Raw genomic sequence first — 21,546 nt, 5'->3', positions numbered from 1 at the left:
CACAACACATCGTCAACACATAGGTAACCCCGTCACAAAGAAATGAGGGTAACGTTTATTTTGACGTTTAGTATAGGAGTAATATTGCTGACAGCAAGTTGTCTGACAGATATCTATATGGGATACGAAGTACTTTGACAACAGTCTGTCAGATCAAGCTGACATAACGGCATGATGTAACTTTTCTACGGTGGAAGATGCTCGTCTTCACTTGAAGGCACAGCCTCGACCTCCATCGACTAAAAGGATTTGTCCCGTCACATAGCTCGCAGCGTCGGAGGCAAGGTAGCAAATAGCTTCAGCCACATCTTGGGGTGTTCCCAGTCTGCCAAGAGGGTTGACAGTCTCTTGGTGTTCCAAGAACTGTAAATGTACACCAATGATTTAATTGAGGAAAATAGTACCACAACGGCCATTCCCATTAAAATCACCCCTACAAAAAGATCTGAAGATATCTCACGACACGTGTAGCCACAAATACTTTTTACCCGACCAATCAGAGAAACTGAAAAGCCGAAGTCCGTTTCTGATCATGCACTCACACATTAACCTGAATGACGGTTAACCCGAACGACGCTAATGAGCCTTACGACTGACTCGCCGCTATTAAAGGGAGAAAACATCTAATATCTTTTCTTTGGGAATTACCTTCAGCAGTATCGGCCATCTTCAGTATTCCAGAATGTTCTTTTGCTCACAATTTGTCATTGAGAATCAAGAACTCTTTGGGGTTGGGTTACCACTTTCTCCATTCTGCAACTTTTGTTAGCACCCCCATCTTAATTAGGTAACTCTGTTGCAAATTGCTTCCAACTCACAAGCGAGAAGCCAGATTATGAGAGGAGAGGAGAGGTGAGGTGATGTGAGTGAGACGTGTCTTCGCGTCGCATTTCATTTATATAGAGAAGTGTATGCCACAATGGGGTTTGTTGAAGCAGTCCTGATTGATGCAAGTTATATTTCTAGCATACAGTATCATACCGAGATATACACAGATACCCCGTTGATGTTAAGAGCTATCCACGGAAACAATATTAAGTACAATTTTCATAACTTCTTTCGGAATCGAACCACTTCCGCTCTCCGCGGCGTGACACTGTTTAATTGACTACATAGGGGTTTAAGGGCGAATGGGTTCCCACAGTCCTAGCGTCATGAACAGTTTGTGGAATGGGCTCTGGTGAAATAATCTGATGGCCCCAGAAACAAAAGAGAATACCTTCGCCGATATATGTTAGTCATCAATACGACCCCGTATGTTAAAACTCTGTTCACGGACGCTGAATGTATGTGCTTATATATACAGTCACTCGTATTTCGAGGCATCCCACATCACAATTGTCCAGGTCTATCTGACCAGACACTAACGCCGTAGGTACTGACCTTCTTTATCTCAGCGTCTTTGCCGTGGAGGACAGAACCCTCTCGTCCGAAGATTGCAGTGGGCACAGTGCTGGGGCTACAACAAAACAGGTGTGACTGAGGAGTATGATATTGCATTGTGTTCAAATTCTTATATATAACAGCAATCCTTCAAAGTAGACATTTTTGTTGTGATCGAAGTTCTAGCGTTCCTAGATATGTGACTACGTTAATATTGGTAAATGTATGTTCGAGCGTTAAATGAAACTGGGGTTCGGCCGAAGCCCGGCCAGTTCGAGCATTCGCAACACTCTTAAGTATGAAATGCATATGATGTATGCTGAACAGTTCTTGCTCTCTGAATGGATATAGTTCACAATAATAGCAATATCAAACTCCAGACGCTTTCTGTGAAAAACACCATAAGAACCATATTTGTATAAAATGTTGAAAAAGCATGCATCGGATTCGGTATTCCCACATGGAAACTCATTTCCGCGTTTGGGTGATTTGTTTCCATATGGTGGTGATGCAGCTAAATTGAATTTTTTTGTAATTTCGATTTCAAAGTGGTAACGTTTCTTTAGCCCGTCTGTCTGACATAATCAATCTTGCACGTCGCACGTCATCAATACTGAAAAGAGGAAACACTTACCTCACTTAATTCACCCGAACTTTTTTGGGCGCGAGTTCTGCAGAAAATAATTTTCAGAAACACATCTATAAACACCCATGGTCCGTGGAATAGTATTGTTAGCACCCTGCTTCGCCTCAGTATGTATGACGTTATGATACATACACCCAAAGGACACTTACAGTTTGTCAAACCTTACTTTCCAGCCACAGTATGTTTGTTTAAGACACTGATATATCAGCACAATCAGTTTTAGAGTTTAACATCACAAATGATTGATTTTACTTGAGAAATGGATCCCACCCACAATCAAAACTGTCACAATCAACCAACGGAGAGTGCCATCCATTGCAAATTGCCATCGTACGATTAACATTTGAACAGTCACCCACTGAAACCCTGAACCAACCAAAAACAGTCGTCTCACTGAAACAGTCAATCCACCCATGTCACCTCATATAAAATGTCAGCTGAACCAGAGATCACTCAACCAGAATCCCAAATAGATAAGCATCCATAGATAGTTACCCGTTCACCCACCCAGACACTCACCCAAGGCCAGGCACTGTGTGAACATATCAAGGGCAGCCTTGCTGACACAACAGATTCCTATTTCCGGCATCTGGAACACGTGACAGCATCGGATTCCCCATAAAACATCCACGTGGGGCATGACCATGGCTATATATATTCAGTAGACGTTATTTTGCTTTCGATGATGGGTGATGGTCATGAGTCAATAAAAATTTCGATGATAGGTGATGGTCATGAGTCAATGATGGTGGGTGATGGTCACGAGTCAATGATGGTGGGTGATGGTCACGAGCCAATGATGGTGGCTGATGGTCACGAGTCAATGATGGTGGGTGATGGTCATGAGTCAGTGATGGTGGGTGATGGTCATGAGTCAATGATAGTGAGTGATGGTCATGAGTCAATGATAGTAAGTGATGGTCATGAGTCAATGATAGTGAGTGATGGTCATGAGTCAATGATGGTGAGTGATGGTCATGAGTCAATGATAGTGAGTGATGGTCATGAGTCAATGATGGTGGGTTCTGGTCACGAGTCAATGATGGTGAGTGATGGTCATGAGTCAATGATAGTGAGTGATGGTCATGAGTCAATGATGGTGGGTGATGGTCATGAGTCAATGATAGTGAGTGATGGTCACGAGTCAATGATGGTGAGTGATGGTCACGAGTCAATGATGGTGGGTGATGGTCATGAGTCAATAAACTTTTCGATTATAGGTGATGGTTATGAGTCAATGATGGTGGGTGATGGTCACGAGTCAATGATGGTGGGTGATGGTCACGAGTCAATGATCGTGAGTGATGGTCATGAGTCAATGATCGTGAGTGATGGTCACGAGTCAATGATAGTGAGTGATGGTCATGAGTCAATGATGGTGGCTGATGGTCACGAGTCAATGATGGTGGGTGATGGTCATGAGTCAATAAAATTTTCGATGATAGGTGATGGTCATGAGTCAATGATGGTGGGTGATGGTCATGAGTCAGTGATGGTGGGTGATGGTCACGAGTCAATGATAGTGAGTGATGGTCATGACTCAATGATGATGGGTGATGGTCATGAGCCAATGATGGTGGGTGATGGTCACGAGTCAATGATAGTGAGTGATGGTCATGAGTCAATGATAGTGAGTGATGGTCATGAGTCAATGATAGTAAGTGATGGTCATGAGTCAATGATAGTGAGTGATGGTCATGAGTCAATGATGGTGAGTGATGGTCATGAGTCAATGATAGTGAGTGATGGTCATGAGTCAATGATGGTGGCTGATAGTCACGAGTCAATGATGGTGGGTGATGGTCATGAGTCAATAAAATTTTCGATGATAGGTGATGGTCATGAGTCAATGATAGTGAGTGATGGTCACGAGTCAATGATAGTGAGTGATGGTCACGAGTCAATGATGGTGGGTGATGGTCACGAGTCAATGATGGTGGCTGATGGTCACGTGTCAATGATAGTGAGTGATGGTCATGAGTCAATGATGGTGGGTGATGGTCATGAGTCAATAAAATTTTCGATGATAGGTGATGGGCATGAGTCAATGATGGTGGGTGATGGTCATGAGTCAGTGATGGTGGCTGATGGTCACGAGTCAATGATAGTGAGTGATGGTCATGACTCAATGATGATGGGTGATGGTCATGAGTCAATGATGGTGGGTGATGGTCACGAGTCAATGATAGTGAGTGATGGTCATGACTCAGTGAGGATGGGTGATGGTCATGAGTCAATAAATTTCCATCATGTAGTCACCTTATCCACATTCAACACAGAATTGACCTGTTGACCTGATGTGAATCGGCAGATTCTAGCGAGAGGAGGTAACTCGTTTATTCGGTCAATATTTGAGACAAACAAATTTACACACAAACGAGTTTCGACTGTTCGTCTTTTATATTCGAGCGTGGATAAGACAATCCAGGGAAAAAGAACATGCCAGTCTATCTGCATAGACACAGATGCCCACCCAAACCATTTACAGATCTAGTAGTTGAACTCACCGCCCTGTACCGCTAAGACTTGTTATGTTTACAATGTTCCCTACAAAGAAAAACAAACAGGTTTAGTAAGACAAAGCAATTCTTTAAACAAAATCGTGTATTTAGGAATTGCATCATTCCATGTTTTAAAAACAATGTACAATGCTGAAAATACAGAGCAAGAGAAACATATCAACTCACTTGAGAAAAAATAGAAACAGAGACTTATGTGAGATTCATCATAATATTTCAGACAGAAATAATTCTCCAATAATTTGACTGAAAATTCATCGCGATTCTTGCCTTGCATTTACCTCTGTTCATTAAGAAAGAGCCATTGAGTCAAAATTAAAATTTGACAAATTGTAGTTAATTCCAAAATGAATATTGTGGGACAGTAGCGAGTGGGACCACCCTGGGCATCCATGCACGCAAACATACGCCCCCTCACTGACGTTGTCAGTCGGTGGAACACGTCAGAGGCAATGCTGTTCCATAAGTTCAAGAGGGTCTGTTCAAGTTCCTATCAGTTCGGTGGAGGTGGGACACACTGTCTCAGTTGACCATCAACATGATCCTAAAGATGTTCACTGGAGTTCATATCTGAAGAATGCGCTGGCCAAGGCAATGCGTTGGCGTTAAAGTTGCGCAGAAAACTGGATCAATTCTGACTGTGTGAGGCCATGCGTTGTCATCACACAAAATCCTGTCTTGTTTTGTTCTGGCCACGAATGACGCGCCATACGCCTTCTCCGCCGAACTGATGAACTAAAAACAGGTCGATCTCTGGCTTTGTTTCTGATCAGACTTGCTCCTGTAAAGAGCTTTTCCCCCCACTCACATCGCTGCCATCGGCGTACAGTTCGTGACCATTGCAGTCTGCGTTCACCCTGTAGACGTGCCAAGACCATTCCACTGAAGCGGCTCCAGGTCGTATACCAGCTATATCAAGTCGTCGAAAGAATGTGTTCTAGTAATGACTGAGTGTTTGTGCTGGAACCGTTATATATCTGTTCCGGAGGTGCTCTTCTTGATCTCAGGCCTGCTTGCTGGTGTCAATTACATTGCGATTGCGAAATTCTTGGCTTATTCGTGGATGTTGTTTGGTTAATGCGTGCGTTCAACATCGATATCAGTATTTGTGTCACAAGCATGCATGTGCATTCGGACCAATGTTCCATAATTACGTTTTTCACGTTTTGATAATTGTAGGGATTCAAAAGAAGTTTTCGGACAGCTGCTTTGTTATCAGGATATCGTTGCATTCTGGCGAGCGTTTCCTCAGGTCAAAGCTCTTTCACTGTTTTTGTTTTTTATGTTATTACTTTCAAAGTGGCAACTTTCTCTTGCCCGGTAGTTTTACCCGGGTAGGCATATCATGGGATATTGTTTGCATGCAAACAGTAAACCCATCTATATCTGTGCACCCACTTTACCGTTCCCCCATCTCTCCCCCAGATGTACCCACCCCGCGTCTCCTGTAGATATACCCACCCTGTGTCTTCTCCAAGTGGGGAACAGCCACCTGTGACAGGAGGAAGGGCACCTTCATGTTGAGGTCCATCGTCTGGTCGTACTGGGTCTCTGACATCCCCATGGACTCCCCTGGGAAAACCAAACCTGCGTTGTTTACCTGCAGTACAGGTACGTCAGGTGAGAAAAACGGATGATCAACACTCATACGTGGTCCAACCTCAAATCCAAATGCATCTTTAAATTACGACTGTGTACAAGATGCCAAGCACCACGGCTATCGTCCACTGAGGACGTGGCCAGTACCTGACGTTCCATAGTTCGTAGACGATTCAGTCTGTTTTCACGGGTTGATTACAATCGTCTCATCATCGTGTTACTGCGGACAGGAAGCGTGAAGATCCGGGTTAGAACTGATCTTCAATAACCCATGCTTGTATAAGAAGCGAGTAAGGGAATTGGGTGCTCATTATAGGTGACACTGTTGACACGTGTAGATCAATGCTCGTGTTGTTCATCACTGGATCGTCTGGTCCAGACTCGATGATTTCCAGACCGCGACCATATAGCTGAAATTTTGCTGTGTGCGGCTTAAAACTAAACTCACCCACTCCTGGTGATGCCGTGACCCTGATGACGTCATTGCGAACACCCGGTTGCGCAGATGCGGATGAGGGTTATCCTTTGGGTTATCTGTTTAGGTGGTGATGCTTGGTCTTCAGTTCTGGGACGTTCGGATTTGTGGCCAGCCTTCTTGACTGAGGATGATGTGCAAAATGTTCAGCCAACACTCACTCCACTGGTGTATTCACGCTCCGCTGTTGATAATCTTGGCATGTGTCTTTAACAGGTTTATGACAAACAATCTCAGCCGAATCTTTTGTATTCAACAAAACAGGTATTCCCCAAATATCCTATGCGTCGTTTCCTTTGTCTGATTATAAACGGCGACCCTTGATAGAGTGGTCATCATCTAAATGATGTACCATATACCAAATAACCCACACTATGAAACATATTCAAGACAAATAAAAAGAACGAAAAACACCCCCCCCCCAAAAAAAAAACAAAACAAAACAAAAAAACCCCAGCCAATAATTACCCCACAAAACAACAACAACAACAACAAAATAAATAGATGAAATAAAAAATAAAAACGGTGTTCCCTACGACCTATTCAGGGGAAAAGCGTCGCCGAACGCGTACACGTACCAGGACGTCGAGCCTGCCAAATTTGGCGACCGTCTTTTCAATGGTAGTCTTTCTGAATGCCACGTCAGTCAGGTCACCAGTAAGAGTCAGAATCTGAAAACCATAAGAGATACGAATGTATCTGTTGTGTTATCACATCCACTGTACTACACAAAATCTGTAAACCATACGAGAGAATATATCATCTGTTATCACCTCTATTGGTCTACACGCAATCTCGGCTGCGTACGTTATCACGTTTGTAACCCATGATCCACCTATTCCAGATGACCTAACGAGTGCTATCTGATACTATACTGGACAAAAATATTTAGGGATATTTATTAATTTTGGAGAGTTGATACAATATGAGCGTGCCGTACTCACGTTGAGTTGATACAATACGAGCATGCCGTACTCACGTTGAGTTGATACTATTTGAGCATGCCGTACTCAAGTTGAGTTGATACTATTTGAGCATATCGTACTCACGTAGAGTTGATACAAAACGAGCATGCCGTACTCACGTTTGAGTTGATACAATATGAGCGTGCCGTACTCACGTTGAGTGGATACAATACGAGCGTGCCGTACTCACGTTGAGTTGATACAATACGAGCATGCCATACTCACGTTTGAGTTGATACAATACGAGTATGCCATACTCACGTTGAGTTGATACTATTTGAGCATGCCGTACTCACGTTGAGTTGATACTATTTGAGCATGCCGTACTCACGTTGAGTTGATACTATTTGAGCATGAAGTACTCACGTTGAGTTATTACTCACGTTGAGTTTGAGCATGCTTTTAATGATGTTGAGTTTGAAGATACTGTTGTTCACGTTGTAGATCTTGTACATATACAGTCTTGTGCATAACCACCTTTTATCACCTCTACTGACAAATGACTAATGCAGGTGACAAACATTTCACAGGTTTCATCTGTTAAAAGGTTTAACAGCAGCGTGGAGGAAATTGGCTCGTGAACGACAAATATCGTGTAAGCAACAGCACTCTCAGAAAGCACGTGGCCAACAGCATACTCAAACTCAATATCATGTTCAACAGCATGCTCAAACTGAACGTGAGAAGCAGTGGTTGAGTAACCAGAATTTCTACATTTTCAGCAGAAGAAAATACATTGAAGAAAACTGATAAGGGAACACACAAAAAGGTCAAGTGTGGTATACATGTATTGGCGTATTGAATAATCACTTGATCGCATCGGTTTTGGGGTTGGGTATAATTAGATAGTTACGTTTATAGCATGTTCAGTTTTGACTCTTGGACATATTTTATCTTGGAATGTTCACCCATGTACTCGTTAATAAAAGCACATTATATGGACAGAAATATGCAATACCAAAGTTGAATAAAATGTTAGTTGTAAACACGCCGTCTGCAATATGTGTAACAGTCCGGAGGTTGTGTCGGATATTACAAACTAAATCTACTTGGGGTGTACAAAACCGAATGTACCAAACCTCATCCACAACACTCACATCCCCATCAGGTATCCCGCACTCCAAGCATCGCTTAGCAACACCTTCCAGTCCCGTCGTATCTCGTCCCGTTAGAGAGAGTTTGGCTCCCTTTCTGGCAAAATGCAAAGCCGTCCCCTCTCCAAGTCCGGCACTCGCTCCTGAAGAATGGAGAAACAGGATGCTATTTAGAAACATTGAAAAAAACAACATTCGACAAACATACATTCATAGCCCTCCTTGTGCACAGTAAGAAATACCAAACACCAGGCATCCTGACGCCACAAGAGCGTTCCTGAGCTGACTTGGGTTTACAATTGTCTACATGCACTTCTCAATGCAGGAATAGTTTGTTATATTTACCCGTAATAAGAACAACTCGGCCTGCGAAATTCGCCATCACGTCGCTTCTGCTGTCCCGACTGTGTGGCTCGTGTAAGTGTGCCTAAGTATAACTCACTGGCCTAGTCGAGGAAAATCATAGAGAGTAAATAGAGGTGACCGTCGACTTGCAGGCTGATAATGTAGGCCGCAGGCAGAGGTCAGACAGGGATTGTGAAAAAGAGCATCAACACACTTGGTCCCTGCTGTATGATGTTGTGCGCAGAGCTCAGGTCATATATCAGTTGAAGCTGAAGATCACATGAAACGCAAAACACAACTTTCCAGATTCTGATACAATGTCATGTCGGTATGGACTTACAGGAACAAATTATTAATTTAAAAAAATAACTTAAAATGTTGAAAAATACGTTGAACAACATCCTTACCCCCACCCCTCGAATGGCTAGCAAAATTTGAAAACTAGTCCAGCTCAAGACAATGCACATGCAGTACACCTAAGACCTGCCCACATGCAGTACACCTAAGACCTGACCACGTGCACTACACCTAAAGCCTGCCCACATGCAGTGCACCTGAGACCTGCCCACATGCAGTGCACCTAAGACCTGCCCACGTGCAGTACACCTAAGACCTGCCCACATGCAGTACACCTACGACCTACCCACATGCAGTACACCTGAGACCTGCCCACATGCAGTACACCTAAGCCCTGCCCACAGATCAGATACTAGTTAGTTATGAGTAGAAATCGTGTGAGCAAGGATTTGTCGGGTGCTTCTTTCACTATCTTGTTCATGACACATCTGAACTCGACGATAACCATCAGGCAGCATAAATACAGAGAAATGTGCAGTGATGGGGTATTTGGGTAGCCTAGTTGTTACAGGGTTCACTCGTCATGTGAACCTATTATAGGTTTTATTTTTCAAATTATTTGTTATGGCCGTGCATCCTTTTCACTCATTTACTGCTACTGCAGCTGAAATGGCAGATGTGATACAGATGTTATTTCATATGGTATAAGTTCATCCGGCGTTTGTTGTGAACCGCACAGGTAATGTTCGAAACAGAGCCCTGGACACCTTAAATGGCAGGACAATTTAACAGGAACACAACCGGGAACCTTTCACAGCAACAAAACCATAGAAGGTTCAGACGTCGAAGTCGTAGAGCACCTATCGCCACCATAGATGGCAAGACAATTAAACCAAGTGTCACCACCATTAGACAGGACACTGGATTTGAACTATTCACTGTGGCAAGAGATTCAACCTGTCTCTCTGTTATAAGGCCCTGGTGGATGTAAGACGGAATGACGACCCCATAGTTTGTGGAGACATCGTCTATGTCAGGTTGCCAAACAACATGTAATATATTCATATTATAATCGGAGGTATGTTTAATTCCAACATGTTGTTTGTTCCATCTCTGTAACTAAGGTAAGAAACGTTAGTTGCAATGTTTTATGATAAACAGGAGAGTGCTCAAAATAGATTATCTCGTGCACTTTAGAATGAGAATTTCTGCGTTGTTAATGCATAACGTGTGCACCTAGTGAAGAAACATGGTGAAGAGCTGTAATGCATATCTACAACTGCATGTTTAAAGCCGGCGGTTGGGTCATGTTGGCTTTCTCCGTGCAATCTCAACCTGGCATGTACACTGACCTAGCACGGTTGATGCACTGTGAGGCTGGCTATCACTGACTGTCAGAGCTAAGGCATTGCGGGCAGCCTCGTTCTGTATGACTTCATCGTTACTGAATCAGCGAAATGATTCGTTAGGCCAGGCAACATCGATAGCAGCCCACAAAGCGTCGGTGACGTCTATTGAACGTTTTTAATTTACATACTTTACGTCAAAGTGTACCAGCGAAGCGTGACAGTTGACAAAAGTAACAGCAAAAGCGACGTGATGGCGAGTTTCGAAGGCCGAGTTGTACTTATTACGGGTAAATATGACAAACTGTTTTTCCTGCACATGTGCATGCATGTAGAAGGTTGTAAGTCAGCTCAGGAACGCCATCAATGCCTCGGGGAGTTACGCGGGCCATATCATGCCTGTTCGTTTTTGTTATCGCCCTACTAAATGTGCAATGTCATCGTTACAGTGCAAGAGCGGGCCATATCATGCCTGTTTGTTTTTTACTAGATGTGCAATGTCATCGTTACAGTGCACGAGCGGGGCCATGTCCCTCCAGGAGAAGACTATACGACAATTTTCTATAATTTTTCCTTCTGTTAAATTCCAGTATGTCGGGTGTCATTTGTAGCAAATGTAACTGATTTGTTTTTTAGAAATAGTGCAGAATTTAATGTGTGTCGGGGAGTGAGATGGGTTGATGGACCCACTGAAAGTACTAAAGTTATGTATGTTGGCTTGTGAGTGAGTGAGTGAGTTTAGGTTTACACCGCACTCAGCAATATTTCAGCTGTATGGCGGCGGTCTGTAAATAATCGAGTTTGGACCAGACAATCCAGTGATCATCAATATGAGCATCGATGTGCGCAATTCGGAAAAGTTGACATTTGTCAACCATCCGATCCCGTTAGTCGCCTCGTACGACAAGCGTAGTCGCCTTTCATGGCAAGCATGAATTGCTGAAGGCCTATTGCACCCAGGGCCTTCAAGGGAAAGCTTGTGAGTGAGTGGCAGAGCGAGTGAGAGAGTTAGCTATTTTGGTTTGTGTGCGGATCCTTGCAGAGCCAAGGTAGAAAAGAAAGAATGTGTAACTAATTTGCAAATGGATATGAATCCCATTTTTCAATAAGATTTTCTAGATCTTCCGTCCATTCAGTTAACCAAAAACACACTGTGTACTAAGTGTATTTGCCATAAATAATAAACATCAGGCATACCGATAATCTGCATAACCTAATTTACGTGTTTGTATTTATTTATGCATGCTCCTCCATTCCCCAGGAGCTAGTGCCGGACTTGGGGAGGGAACAGCTTTGCATTTTGCAAAAAATGGAGCCAAACTCGCGTTAACGGGGCGAGATAAGACGAGACTGGACGATGTCGCCAAGCGATGCTCTAACTGCGGGATACCTGCTGACGACGTGAGTGTTGTGAAGTGTATTGTACTTCCGGTTTTGTGCACCATTAGTACCAGGTAGTATTACCTGACACACCCGGCCAGTTGACTTTTTACATACATTATGAATTAACACAGATAATATTTTGGTATGGCATCTTCCGATCCGTGCAGTGCGCCTATCTGAGTGAGATCGTGGGTGAACATATCAAAACGTAACATGTTCGAGCATGAATACTTTCTGCTATACTCAACCCCAAAAGCACTTTGGGCTGAAAGTTCAAGCTGCTACACAACACTCCAAACAGATGCTATACTAAGAGAAAAGATTAACGGAACACCACTTCATCGCAGTATGTATTCCCAGATTTCAACCACACCGCAAAACAAAGCTTACAAAGGAACCTGAAAAGAAGAACAAAGCTAATTCTTTCCAACACGAGAAGCATGATATTATAGATGACATACAGCAGCTCAAACTAAAAGTGAGCAACAGCATGTTAAAACTTAAAGTGTGGAACAGCACGCTCAAATTCAACGTGGGCAACAACACGCTCAAACTCAACGTCACCAACAGTATGCTCAACTTAACGACACCAACAGTATGCTCAAACAGAACGTGAGCAACAGCATGTTAAAACGTAAACTATTGCTAGTATTCGATACCCTCTGACACATTGTTAGCCTATGTGTAATAGGTGGAATATCGCTGAGTGTGGCCTTAAACGTGATAACGTGATAACATGCAGAGCAGAGATTGTGGGTAGAACAGTGGAGATGATAACGGATGATATATTCTCTCGTATGGTTTATAGATTCTGTGTAGTGCAGTGGAGGTGATAACACAACGGATGAATTCGTCTCTCGTTTGATTGCCAGATTCGGACCCATTACGGTGACCTGACTGACGCGGCGTTCCGGACGGCCACTATTGAAAAGACGGTTGCCAAGTTTGGCAGACTCGACGTACTGGTACGTGTGTCAACCGCTCACCGACGTTTATTGCCTGAATTGCAAATAAGCATACTCACACACACACTACACACACACACACTACACACAGACACACAGACACACACACAGACACAGACACAGACACAGACACACACAGACACACACAGACACACACACACACACACGGAGGCTTCCTAATTCCAGACGTAAACATTAATAATCTAATAATAATAATTAATAATATATGGATCCGACAACACCTCACACCTAGACGCATCCAACATGGGTGGTCAAAGATGGATAATTATAAAAATGAAAACAATAGAAACTAGAAACAAAACTCACCGAGACGGGTGCTCCTTCGAGTGACGCCATGTTTTGATGTGTGAGTTTCAGGACGCAACCAACAAATCACGGAACAGAGCCGAGAAATCTCCGAAGATTGCCGAGCTTGTTTCAAGCATTAACAACATTGTTTCCGATAGGGGCGTTGTGTTTCTGCTATTACCGATAAACTACCGATATCACTGCAATTGTTTCGCGAGTGGGCTGCGTTTGTTCACATTTGAGATGCAATTCTTTCAAATTTGCCGTAATTCCTTCCATTACATATGGGGGGGCCTGATACTCACAATGCAACATGTGTGATTTTAGTCTTTTGGTCTGGGCATACAAAACATGAACATTTTTTATCACGCAATTTTAAGCTTGCCAGGGTAGGGTATATTAGATGTTAAAATAGCACAACCGGTGACCGACCATCTAGTGTCGCCGTTTTATAAACAGGCAAAAGAAAGAACACACCTGGTATTTCGAGATTAATTACCCACTTACTCTCTGTGCAACCCTAAAAAATGTTTGAGTTTACATATGTGTACAAAATTGTAAGTATCATTTTTTAATTTCATTTTGCGTTTCTTTTTTGTAGAGTATATATACAATCGTAATTTTAGGATGCTTTTTGCTTTACGACTACACGTGTATGAGTGAGTGTAAGTGTTGATCATCCGTTTGTCTCCCCTCTCCCACCTGTACTGCAGGTAAACAACGCAGGTTTGTTCTTCCCCGTGGAGTCCATGAGGATGTCGGAGACCCAGTATGACCAGGCGATGGACCTCAACATGAAGGTGCCCTTCCTCCTGTCACAGCTCGCAGTCCCGAACTTGGAGAAAACGCAAGGTGGGTAACTTTGGGGTAGAGGCAGGGTGGATACATCTGTTGGAGACGCAGAATGAATACATCTGGGGTGGGAGTGACGTATGGTGGATATATCTCTAGAAGACGCAGGGTGGGTACATCTGGCGGAGTATCGGGCGTATCTGCTGGCACATAAGGTAGGTACATCAGAGAAGACCAATACGCTTTTCAAACGATACATGTTGCAATATTATTTCTTAGAACCGGTATATTGGGTAAAAACAACATATAAAGTTTTTTGTGATCATCCTTACGTTTTGAATTAAAATTTCATTCACAACAAGATTTTCCTACGTTATTCAATGTAATACTACGAATTGTATAATGAAAGAAAATCCCTGACTAAGCCAGTTAATTTTGAGATTGCTGCTATCAGCGCCATGAGATATATATGGGGACTATTGTAGAAAATACGATCGCCATGAGGAATTAGCGGTACTTACTGTCAAACACTTAAGTTTTCAGTATATCGCAATACGTATTGCAATAAGGTTGCCTGAATCGCAATACACAATGGAAGCTGTCTAAACCGGCAGTCATCGGGACTGAAAAAGTAATCCTGTTTAAACAGAATGCCGGATTGTAGAGCTTATGATAAATGCACAAGCCACGGACGAAACTGAGATTATATACTGGTGTTGACAACTTGCCGGATTGGACGGATGTCGGTTATGACAGCTTCCACTATATTGCAATACATTTCATTTGCCAATACACAGCTCTACTTATGGGTACACGTTGAGGTGACTTAGGGTGTGTATTGTGCCTTTGTCTCCAAATGAGAACGATGAATTGCAAAATGACTCGTCTGTAAGAAAACGTATTTGGTGTTAGACTGGATGAACTAGAAACCGTTTTTGATACAATTAAATAAATAGTATTATTTATTTACTTTTGACTTGCAAATAATATTCTGTGATGTACCAACCATCGTAGTATTGTGCATTCTTGTAAAACGTGAAATGGTGTAATTCAATGCCCCCAAACACTGTTTTCTTCCATCGAAGAATTAAACATGATTTTCGTTGCAGGGAACATTGTAAACATTTCAAGTCTTTTCGGGGCTAAGGCGGTGAGTAAAACTGGATTTTTCTTTATGAAAGAATTTTTCTATATTTCGGACCCGTGAAGAACAGGGTTAAAATTGGTCTTCACTAACCAATGTTTGGCGTAAGGGTTGGGTGGCCATATCGCTGACTTGGTTGACTATGTCATCGTGCTGTCGAAACTCAGTTATCCGGACGTTCACGATTCCTCCTATATTGATAAATGAGTTTCCGGTTACCTGAATTTCCTGTCACCTACGCGGAGTTACCCCCTCTCACTAATATCTACCGACTTGCTTGACATGAATGTAAATTGTAATTTGATTGTCACGTGATCTAGTCCGATTAACTTGGGATTACATTTTAAATGGAGCCCCGAAATTAAAAAAAAAAAGCCAAAAAACAAAACGTTTGTTAAACCATCTGTTGCCATGGGGATACTCCAATTGTGGCATGTGTTCCAGACGCCTATGAGTGGAATCTACTGCATCAGCAAGGCCGCCCTGGACATGTTTACCCAGTGTCTGGCTTTGGGTGAGTCGCGGCGGTTAAAGAGTTCGCCCGTCACGCTGAAGACTTGTTTGAAAACAATTTATGTTGTTCACCAATGTGATATTGCTAGAATATTGCTAAAATCGGCGTAAAACTAAACTCGCATAGTCTTACTAGGGCTTAAATTGCTACAAACTAGTGTCGGGAATTGACTGAAATCTCACAAATGATATTATTACTAACGAAAAGTCTTTGAAAATTGTAAGCGTCATCTTTTATATTTTTCTATCCGGGGTTTTATTACAGATATGTATGACATGATGCACCTTGCTACTTTAAAGTGATGGCTAATATATCATGAACATATGCTTCTTGGAGTCTTTAACAACTATTCAGTTATGACTTTTCGGTTAGTGCAGCTATTTTTCTGAGAAAAAACATGTTTTAGGGCTCTGACAGTTTCAGAGATATGTTCCATTATCAAGTATTTGAAACACTAAAACATTCGTTCCCAAATCGTTTATGTTCGATATTGAGAAAATGTAATCGATTTCTTGGTCGATTGGTCACCGCAACCAATCTTCGATTATTTCAGTTAATCGGAGTTGTTGGCGATCTATAGCCCGATTTTATATCGTATCGTCCTCTAAAGTTACACTGACTTAGATTTAATTACTAATTTTAAATATCTATCTGTGATGATCTAGTTGATTTACTGTCCTTAGTTGAGAAGTTTTTATCATTTAATTTTAATCATTATAAATCTATACGTTGTTTTAGTCATGATTTGGCTGAAATATTGCCGATCTTAACTCACTCATTCAATTCAAAGATTCAAACAGACAGGGTGCAAAAACTTTTTGACTGACTAAAAGTGTCTGTATGTATGTTCATTGTAACATGCTAGTTCCAATTAATCAATCTTTTATTCAGTACTCAAAGGCCACATGCCTATAGTGCAATATAAAGTACAGTATATAGAATCATTTTACACCTACATGTATATACAGTATTATGTGCTATTATATTTTCATACAATATTTTTGTGACGTTCGGACGATGGTCGGTGGCAATTATTCTTTCCTGAGTGTCATAGCATGGTATATCAGATTCTTGCAGTTTAGTAAGGAGTAAAATTTATCTACAGATGGATGGAGATAATAAATTCTTTAAGGTACATTTACGTAGCGTATCATACAGTAGACATGTAAGCCAAAAATGATATTCGTTTTCTAATATATTAATATTGCACGATTTACATAATCTGTCTTCTCCTTTTATCTTCATAAACCTACCTTTTTCCAGCCACAAATCATGTGATGAACAGCGAAAACGTGCTAAACTTACTCTAATGTTTTGGTATCGTGACACATGACAGATAATGCTTGGTATAAATGTATGGCTTAAAGGATGCATAGTAATGACATTTCGTAGAAGTGTACAGTTTTTCAAGCCAGTTCTGTTGGTATATATCTTTCAGTCTCTGTGTAAATAGCCCAATAAACGTTGAAGGAATCTCAACATACTGCTCATACCACATATGACTAAAGCCTGTTGTAAATAAAAGATGTTTTACCTTCGTAACCCACCTTGTGTGTCCATTTCTGTCATATAAAATCATCATTTCATAACATTTTTTGGTAAACGAGAAGACGACATACGTAAACGTCTTAGCCAACATTTGATTAGTAATACTTTAATTTGCGAATTTATAACAAGAGGAAACCTACCACGCTCACCACAATCATTACACTAGGTGTGCTCCTCTTTACCCCAAGAAACTTCTTGCAGGCAAATAAATGAACTCTTTCTAGTTGGTCAAAGTATTGCGATCCCCAAATTTCTGCCCCCTATAATAGAATCGGACTGACTTTAAGATCAAGAAGAAGAAGGATGCTAAGTTTAAATCTCCAAGTATTTTTAAGTTTTGCAATATACCTAATAACACCTTTTGTGCTTGAATAGATGCGTACTTTGCATGGGTTGACCAAGAAAGATGATTAGTGAAATGTATACCTAGATATTTGTATGAAGTTGTTGATTCAATCTGGTTGCCTTTAAAGAACCATTTTTCGTGTCGAGACAATTTACCTCCTTTCTTGAAAGCAATTACTTTTGTTTTATTCATATTCACATTCAGTTTAGACTGTTCGCAATAACTTTCTAATTCATTGATTTGCTTCTTGAGACCAACAGTTGTACTTGAAATAAGAGCAATGTCATCTGCAAACAATAAAACAAAAAGCTGAAACACATTTGGGTGTAGCTGGATACCATTTCTACAATAATTTTCAGTTTGAATTGCCAATTCATTGATAAAGAAGGAAAATAAAAATGGACTGAGTACACAGCCTTGCTAGTTGTTTATGCAAGATTTATTTTCTTTTGCAGAGCTCGCGCCCAAGAACGTTCGGGTGAATTCTGTGAAGTGAGAATTTGCTGTACAAAATATTGATGACCAAGATCTTTTGTGGATAAATCCTCTTTTAATTGTTTGACACACAACATTTCGGGATCATTTCAGACCCCTTCATCAAATGACCCCGGAACATTGTGTGTCAAAGAATTAAAAGAAGATTTATCCACAAAAGATCTTGGTCAGATATAACAACTTCTAAATGCCGCTAAAAGATATTGTAATAATGATACCTACGAGTGACGAGTAAGGCTGGTTCATTATAAGTGTTATAAGAAAACTTGTCATATTCTCTATGCTGCGCAACCCCATTTGCGCTACAGTTAGCCTGTGGTCCAGATTTTACCAGGTAACTGAGACTGCTTTTTTATTTATTTTAAATGGAGTTAGATATTACTAGTTCTGTGAACTATATACATTTAGGGACTAAACGTTAGTCAGTCTACATCATTTACATTTTATTGTTAGTTGATTGTAAGGTGTTTTGAATCATATTTCTAGGCGTACCAACTGCCCCAAGCCAAGTCTTATTTAACACTGGAATGCAGCATGAAATCTACTAAGAAGGGATGTAGTCTATCGATACCAACACAATCACTGTCCGTTCAACTTTGTAATTTCGATCACAACAAGATATCATTCATATCCCTGATACAAATCGTCACGATATGGCTTAGAGACTGCCTATGTGACGTTAAATATTTACTCACTCACTCAGGTAAAACTCACTGTCTGTGTTCAACGTCAAACTAGCATCTAAGCTATTTGCACCATTTTTGTTTTAGCCCCGGCTTTGTGCCGACTCTGATATACGGACGAGAAGGTTCTGTCCTCCACGGCAAAGACGACGAGATACAGAAGGTGAGTGTAAATTTCTATACAACGTTGACGCTGGTCAGATAGATCTCATCAGCACTGTAGGATGCATCGAAATACACGTCACCTATTACAACAGACACTCGGTCTCATTGCATACGAATTATACCAACCGGGTGTCCTTGTCACGAGGTCACGAGTATCGTATGATTCGTATGTAATGAGACCGAATGTGATATTTTATTTATTACCCACGTCTTCCATGCATTAACCGGTTTCATAAAGAGGCTGCGGAGGAATTGTGTACTGTATTACCCACGTGGTCAACGTACGGGTAGCTGCGTGTGTCGTGACGACGTCACCTGAGATTCTAATGATTTGGTTGGATAACGAGAGATGACCTCTCAGTTACGTGACCGAACTACGTTTCCATTCATAACAAGCACGTGAATTCACGTCATTACAGTGTAGCGTCATATAGATCCTTTTAGTCGATGGAGGTCGACATTGTACCTTAAAGTGACGCTCGGGTTGTGAAGTCGAAGCGGAGGACTATCAGTTAAATTCAGCATAATCAAACCCAATCTGCTTATAAGCTTGGTTTATTTTGGGAAAATGCGTATATGTAATAAAGATGAGAAGTGAATTGTCGCATATGAACAGCCGCTTGATGCTTGGTAGGACTCGTACGCCATAGAATAATTACATCACACTGTTATGGCAGCTTGACCTGGTAGGTTGTAATCAAATTATGTATCCTATATGGGGACACAGACACAGAAACATACATCCAGACACAGACACACACCCAGACACACCCAGACACACCCAGACACACCCACACGCACACACACACACGCACGCACACACACACACACACACACACACACACACACACACACACACACACACTCACTGCACCGTCAAGAGAAGAGTAGTCATGTAATGGTTACATCATGCCCTTATGATAGCTTGACCTGACATGCACGTACACCCACCAACCTGTTTTCGGCAATATTCTATCAGGAAGGCACGTATTTGGCAGTTATCATCATTTATCATTTAACTAAAGCATATAACCGCGATGTCAGGCTATGACGTGAAAACATGTATATCATACTCGGTGTTGTTGTTTAAATAGCCGAGAAACAGTTTTCCCCTAGTATGCCCTACAGAAGTTAACAGGTTGATTATTTTGATTCACAAGACCGTGAAAAATATGTAACTCTGCGCATGATATCTACGTATAGGACTTTCGGTTCCTGATGATAATTTTTATGCATTATTTCTTGAAAAGGAAATAGTGTTTTAAAAATGTACAGAGAATTCATCACGAGTGGGAATATAAGGATTGTATGCTAGAATATTGAAAATGGTTTCAATTGTTAAAGTCATGTGACATTAATCATTTTTTGCCATGTGTGCTTCTCAGAATAAAGAACAATTTATCGTTCTTTTTGCGCTTTTATTTCCGTTTTAATTATTCCACTAGATTCGGGTAGCACGTTTTCCTGAGGTTTGGATGTGTTCCCTTGCTATGCTCAGTCTATGCGTGAAGAACAGGTGAAGGCAATAGGGCTCGATGGATTGCAATTGCTGAATCTTCGATAGTATTAATCGATGATAGGAATGAAAAAAAAAGAACTATCGATGCTACGATAGTGTGTGTGACTATCGATAGTTTAGTAATTGGCTTCCGTTGATAAATGTGCAGCGCAATATACAGGAGCTGGGAGCTGGAATGTTTGGAATGCAGCTGCATTGAGTTTGTGTTTTAAACGTTTACTTGATCTGGGGTTCAGGTTTCTTGTCAGTTATTTGAAGAGACTGAAACTACAACTTGTTTTTATTCCATATAAACAATACATTCATTCGGAAAATGACTTCAAATGAGACAATTTAAGGGAAAAGACTATTGCAGTAGTATTGGAGTAGTTGGTCGCAACAGACTGTCGTTATCGCAATAGTTGTTTCCCCCTCAATAGTCACCCCATTTCAGCAACAGGCAATTCACAGGATCGGTTGGTTTGGCTCGCGGACTTGGTTGACACGTCATCGTGGCCCACTTGTGTTGACTGATGTTCATAATGTTGATCACTGGATTGGACTGTACTGTTTACAGAACGTCGACATATAGGTGGATTAATGATGATTGATTAACCAGCCAGCCAACCAAGCAACCAAGCAACCAGTCAACCAGACATAGTATATTTAGTCACATCAGCAGTTGGTTGGTGATAAAACAATATTGAACTAGACGGGTTCCAGTCCGCTGGCTCGACACACAGTTTAACACACGTTTACACCATTAACTTGTCAAAATCATAATATGTACCGCTAGTTCAATCAGTATTATTTTTGTTGTTGTTTTTTCCCCAGAATTATGTTTACGTCCTTTATCTGAGTAGTACAGTACAGGTAGCTCCGTAGTACACAAGTGCAGTGTCCTTGATTACATTGTGAAGTATCATGCTGTTCACAGATACGTATAAATATAATGGTCAAAATAAGCGTGTAAATGAAATGTTACATGTTGTACAAGTCGGTGGATATAAGTGTAATGATTGGCAAATAAAGTAT

At 41.4% G+C, this 21,546-nt stretch overlaps 1 protein-coding gene and 1 pseudogene across 1 annotated transcript; one reads left to right on the top strand and one right to left on the bottom strand.

The window, feature by feature from the left end:
• Window positions 1-207: 207 nt before the first annotated feature.
• LOC137271716 (uncharacterized oxidoreductase TM_0325-like) lies at window positions 208-9,063 on the bottom strand (annotated as a pseudogene).
• Window positions 9,064-11,911: 2,848 nt separating this feature from the next.
• Window positions 11,912-21,103, top strand: LOC137271715 (3-oxoacyl-[acyl-carrier-protein] reductase FabG-like). The gene is made up of 8 exons (XM_067804132.1): window positions 11,912-12,070; window positions 12,925-13,017; window positions 14,040-14,178; window positions 15,228-15,268; window positions 15,707-15,776; window positions 18,126-18,162; window positions 18,936-19,011; window positions 21,089-21,103. The coding sequence occupies exons 1-8, from the start codon at window positions 11,912-11,914 to the stop codon at window positions 21,101-21,103; spliced, it is 630 nt and encodes a 209-aa protein (XP_067660233.1).
• Window positions 21,104-21,546: the final 443 nt, after the last annotated feature.

Source organism: Haliotis asinina, chromosome 2, assembly GCF_037392515.1.
Source record: "Haliotis asinina isolate JCU_RB_2024 chromosome 2, JCU_Hal_asi_v2, whole genome shotgun sequence".
In the NCBI taxonomy this organism is placed as follows: domain Eukaryota; kingdom Metazoa; phylum Mollusca; class Gastropoda; order Lepetellida; family Haliotidae; genus Haliotis; species Haliotis asinina.
The sequence above is the reverse complement of the archived record's forward strand: the minus strand, read 5'-3'. Positions and strand labels throughout refer to the sequence as shown.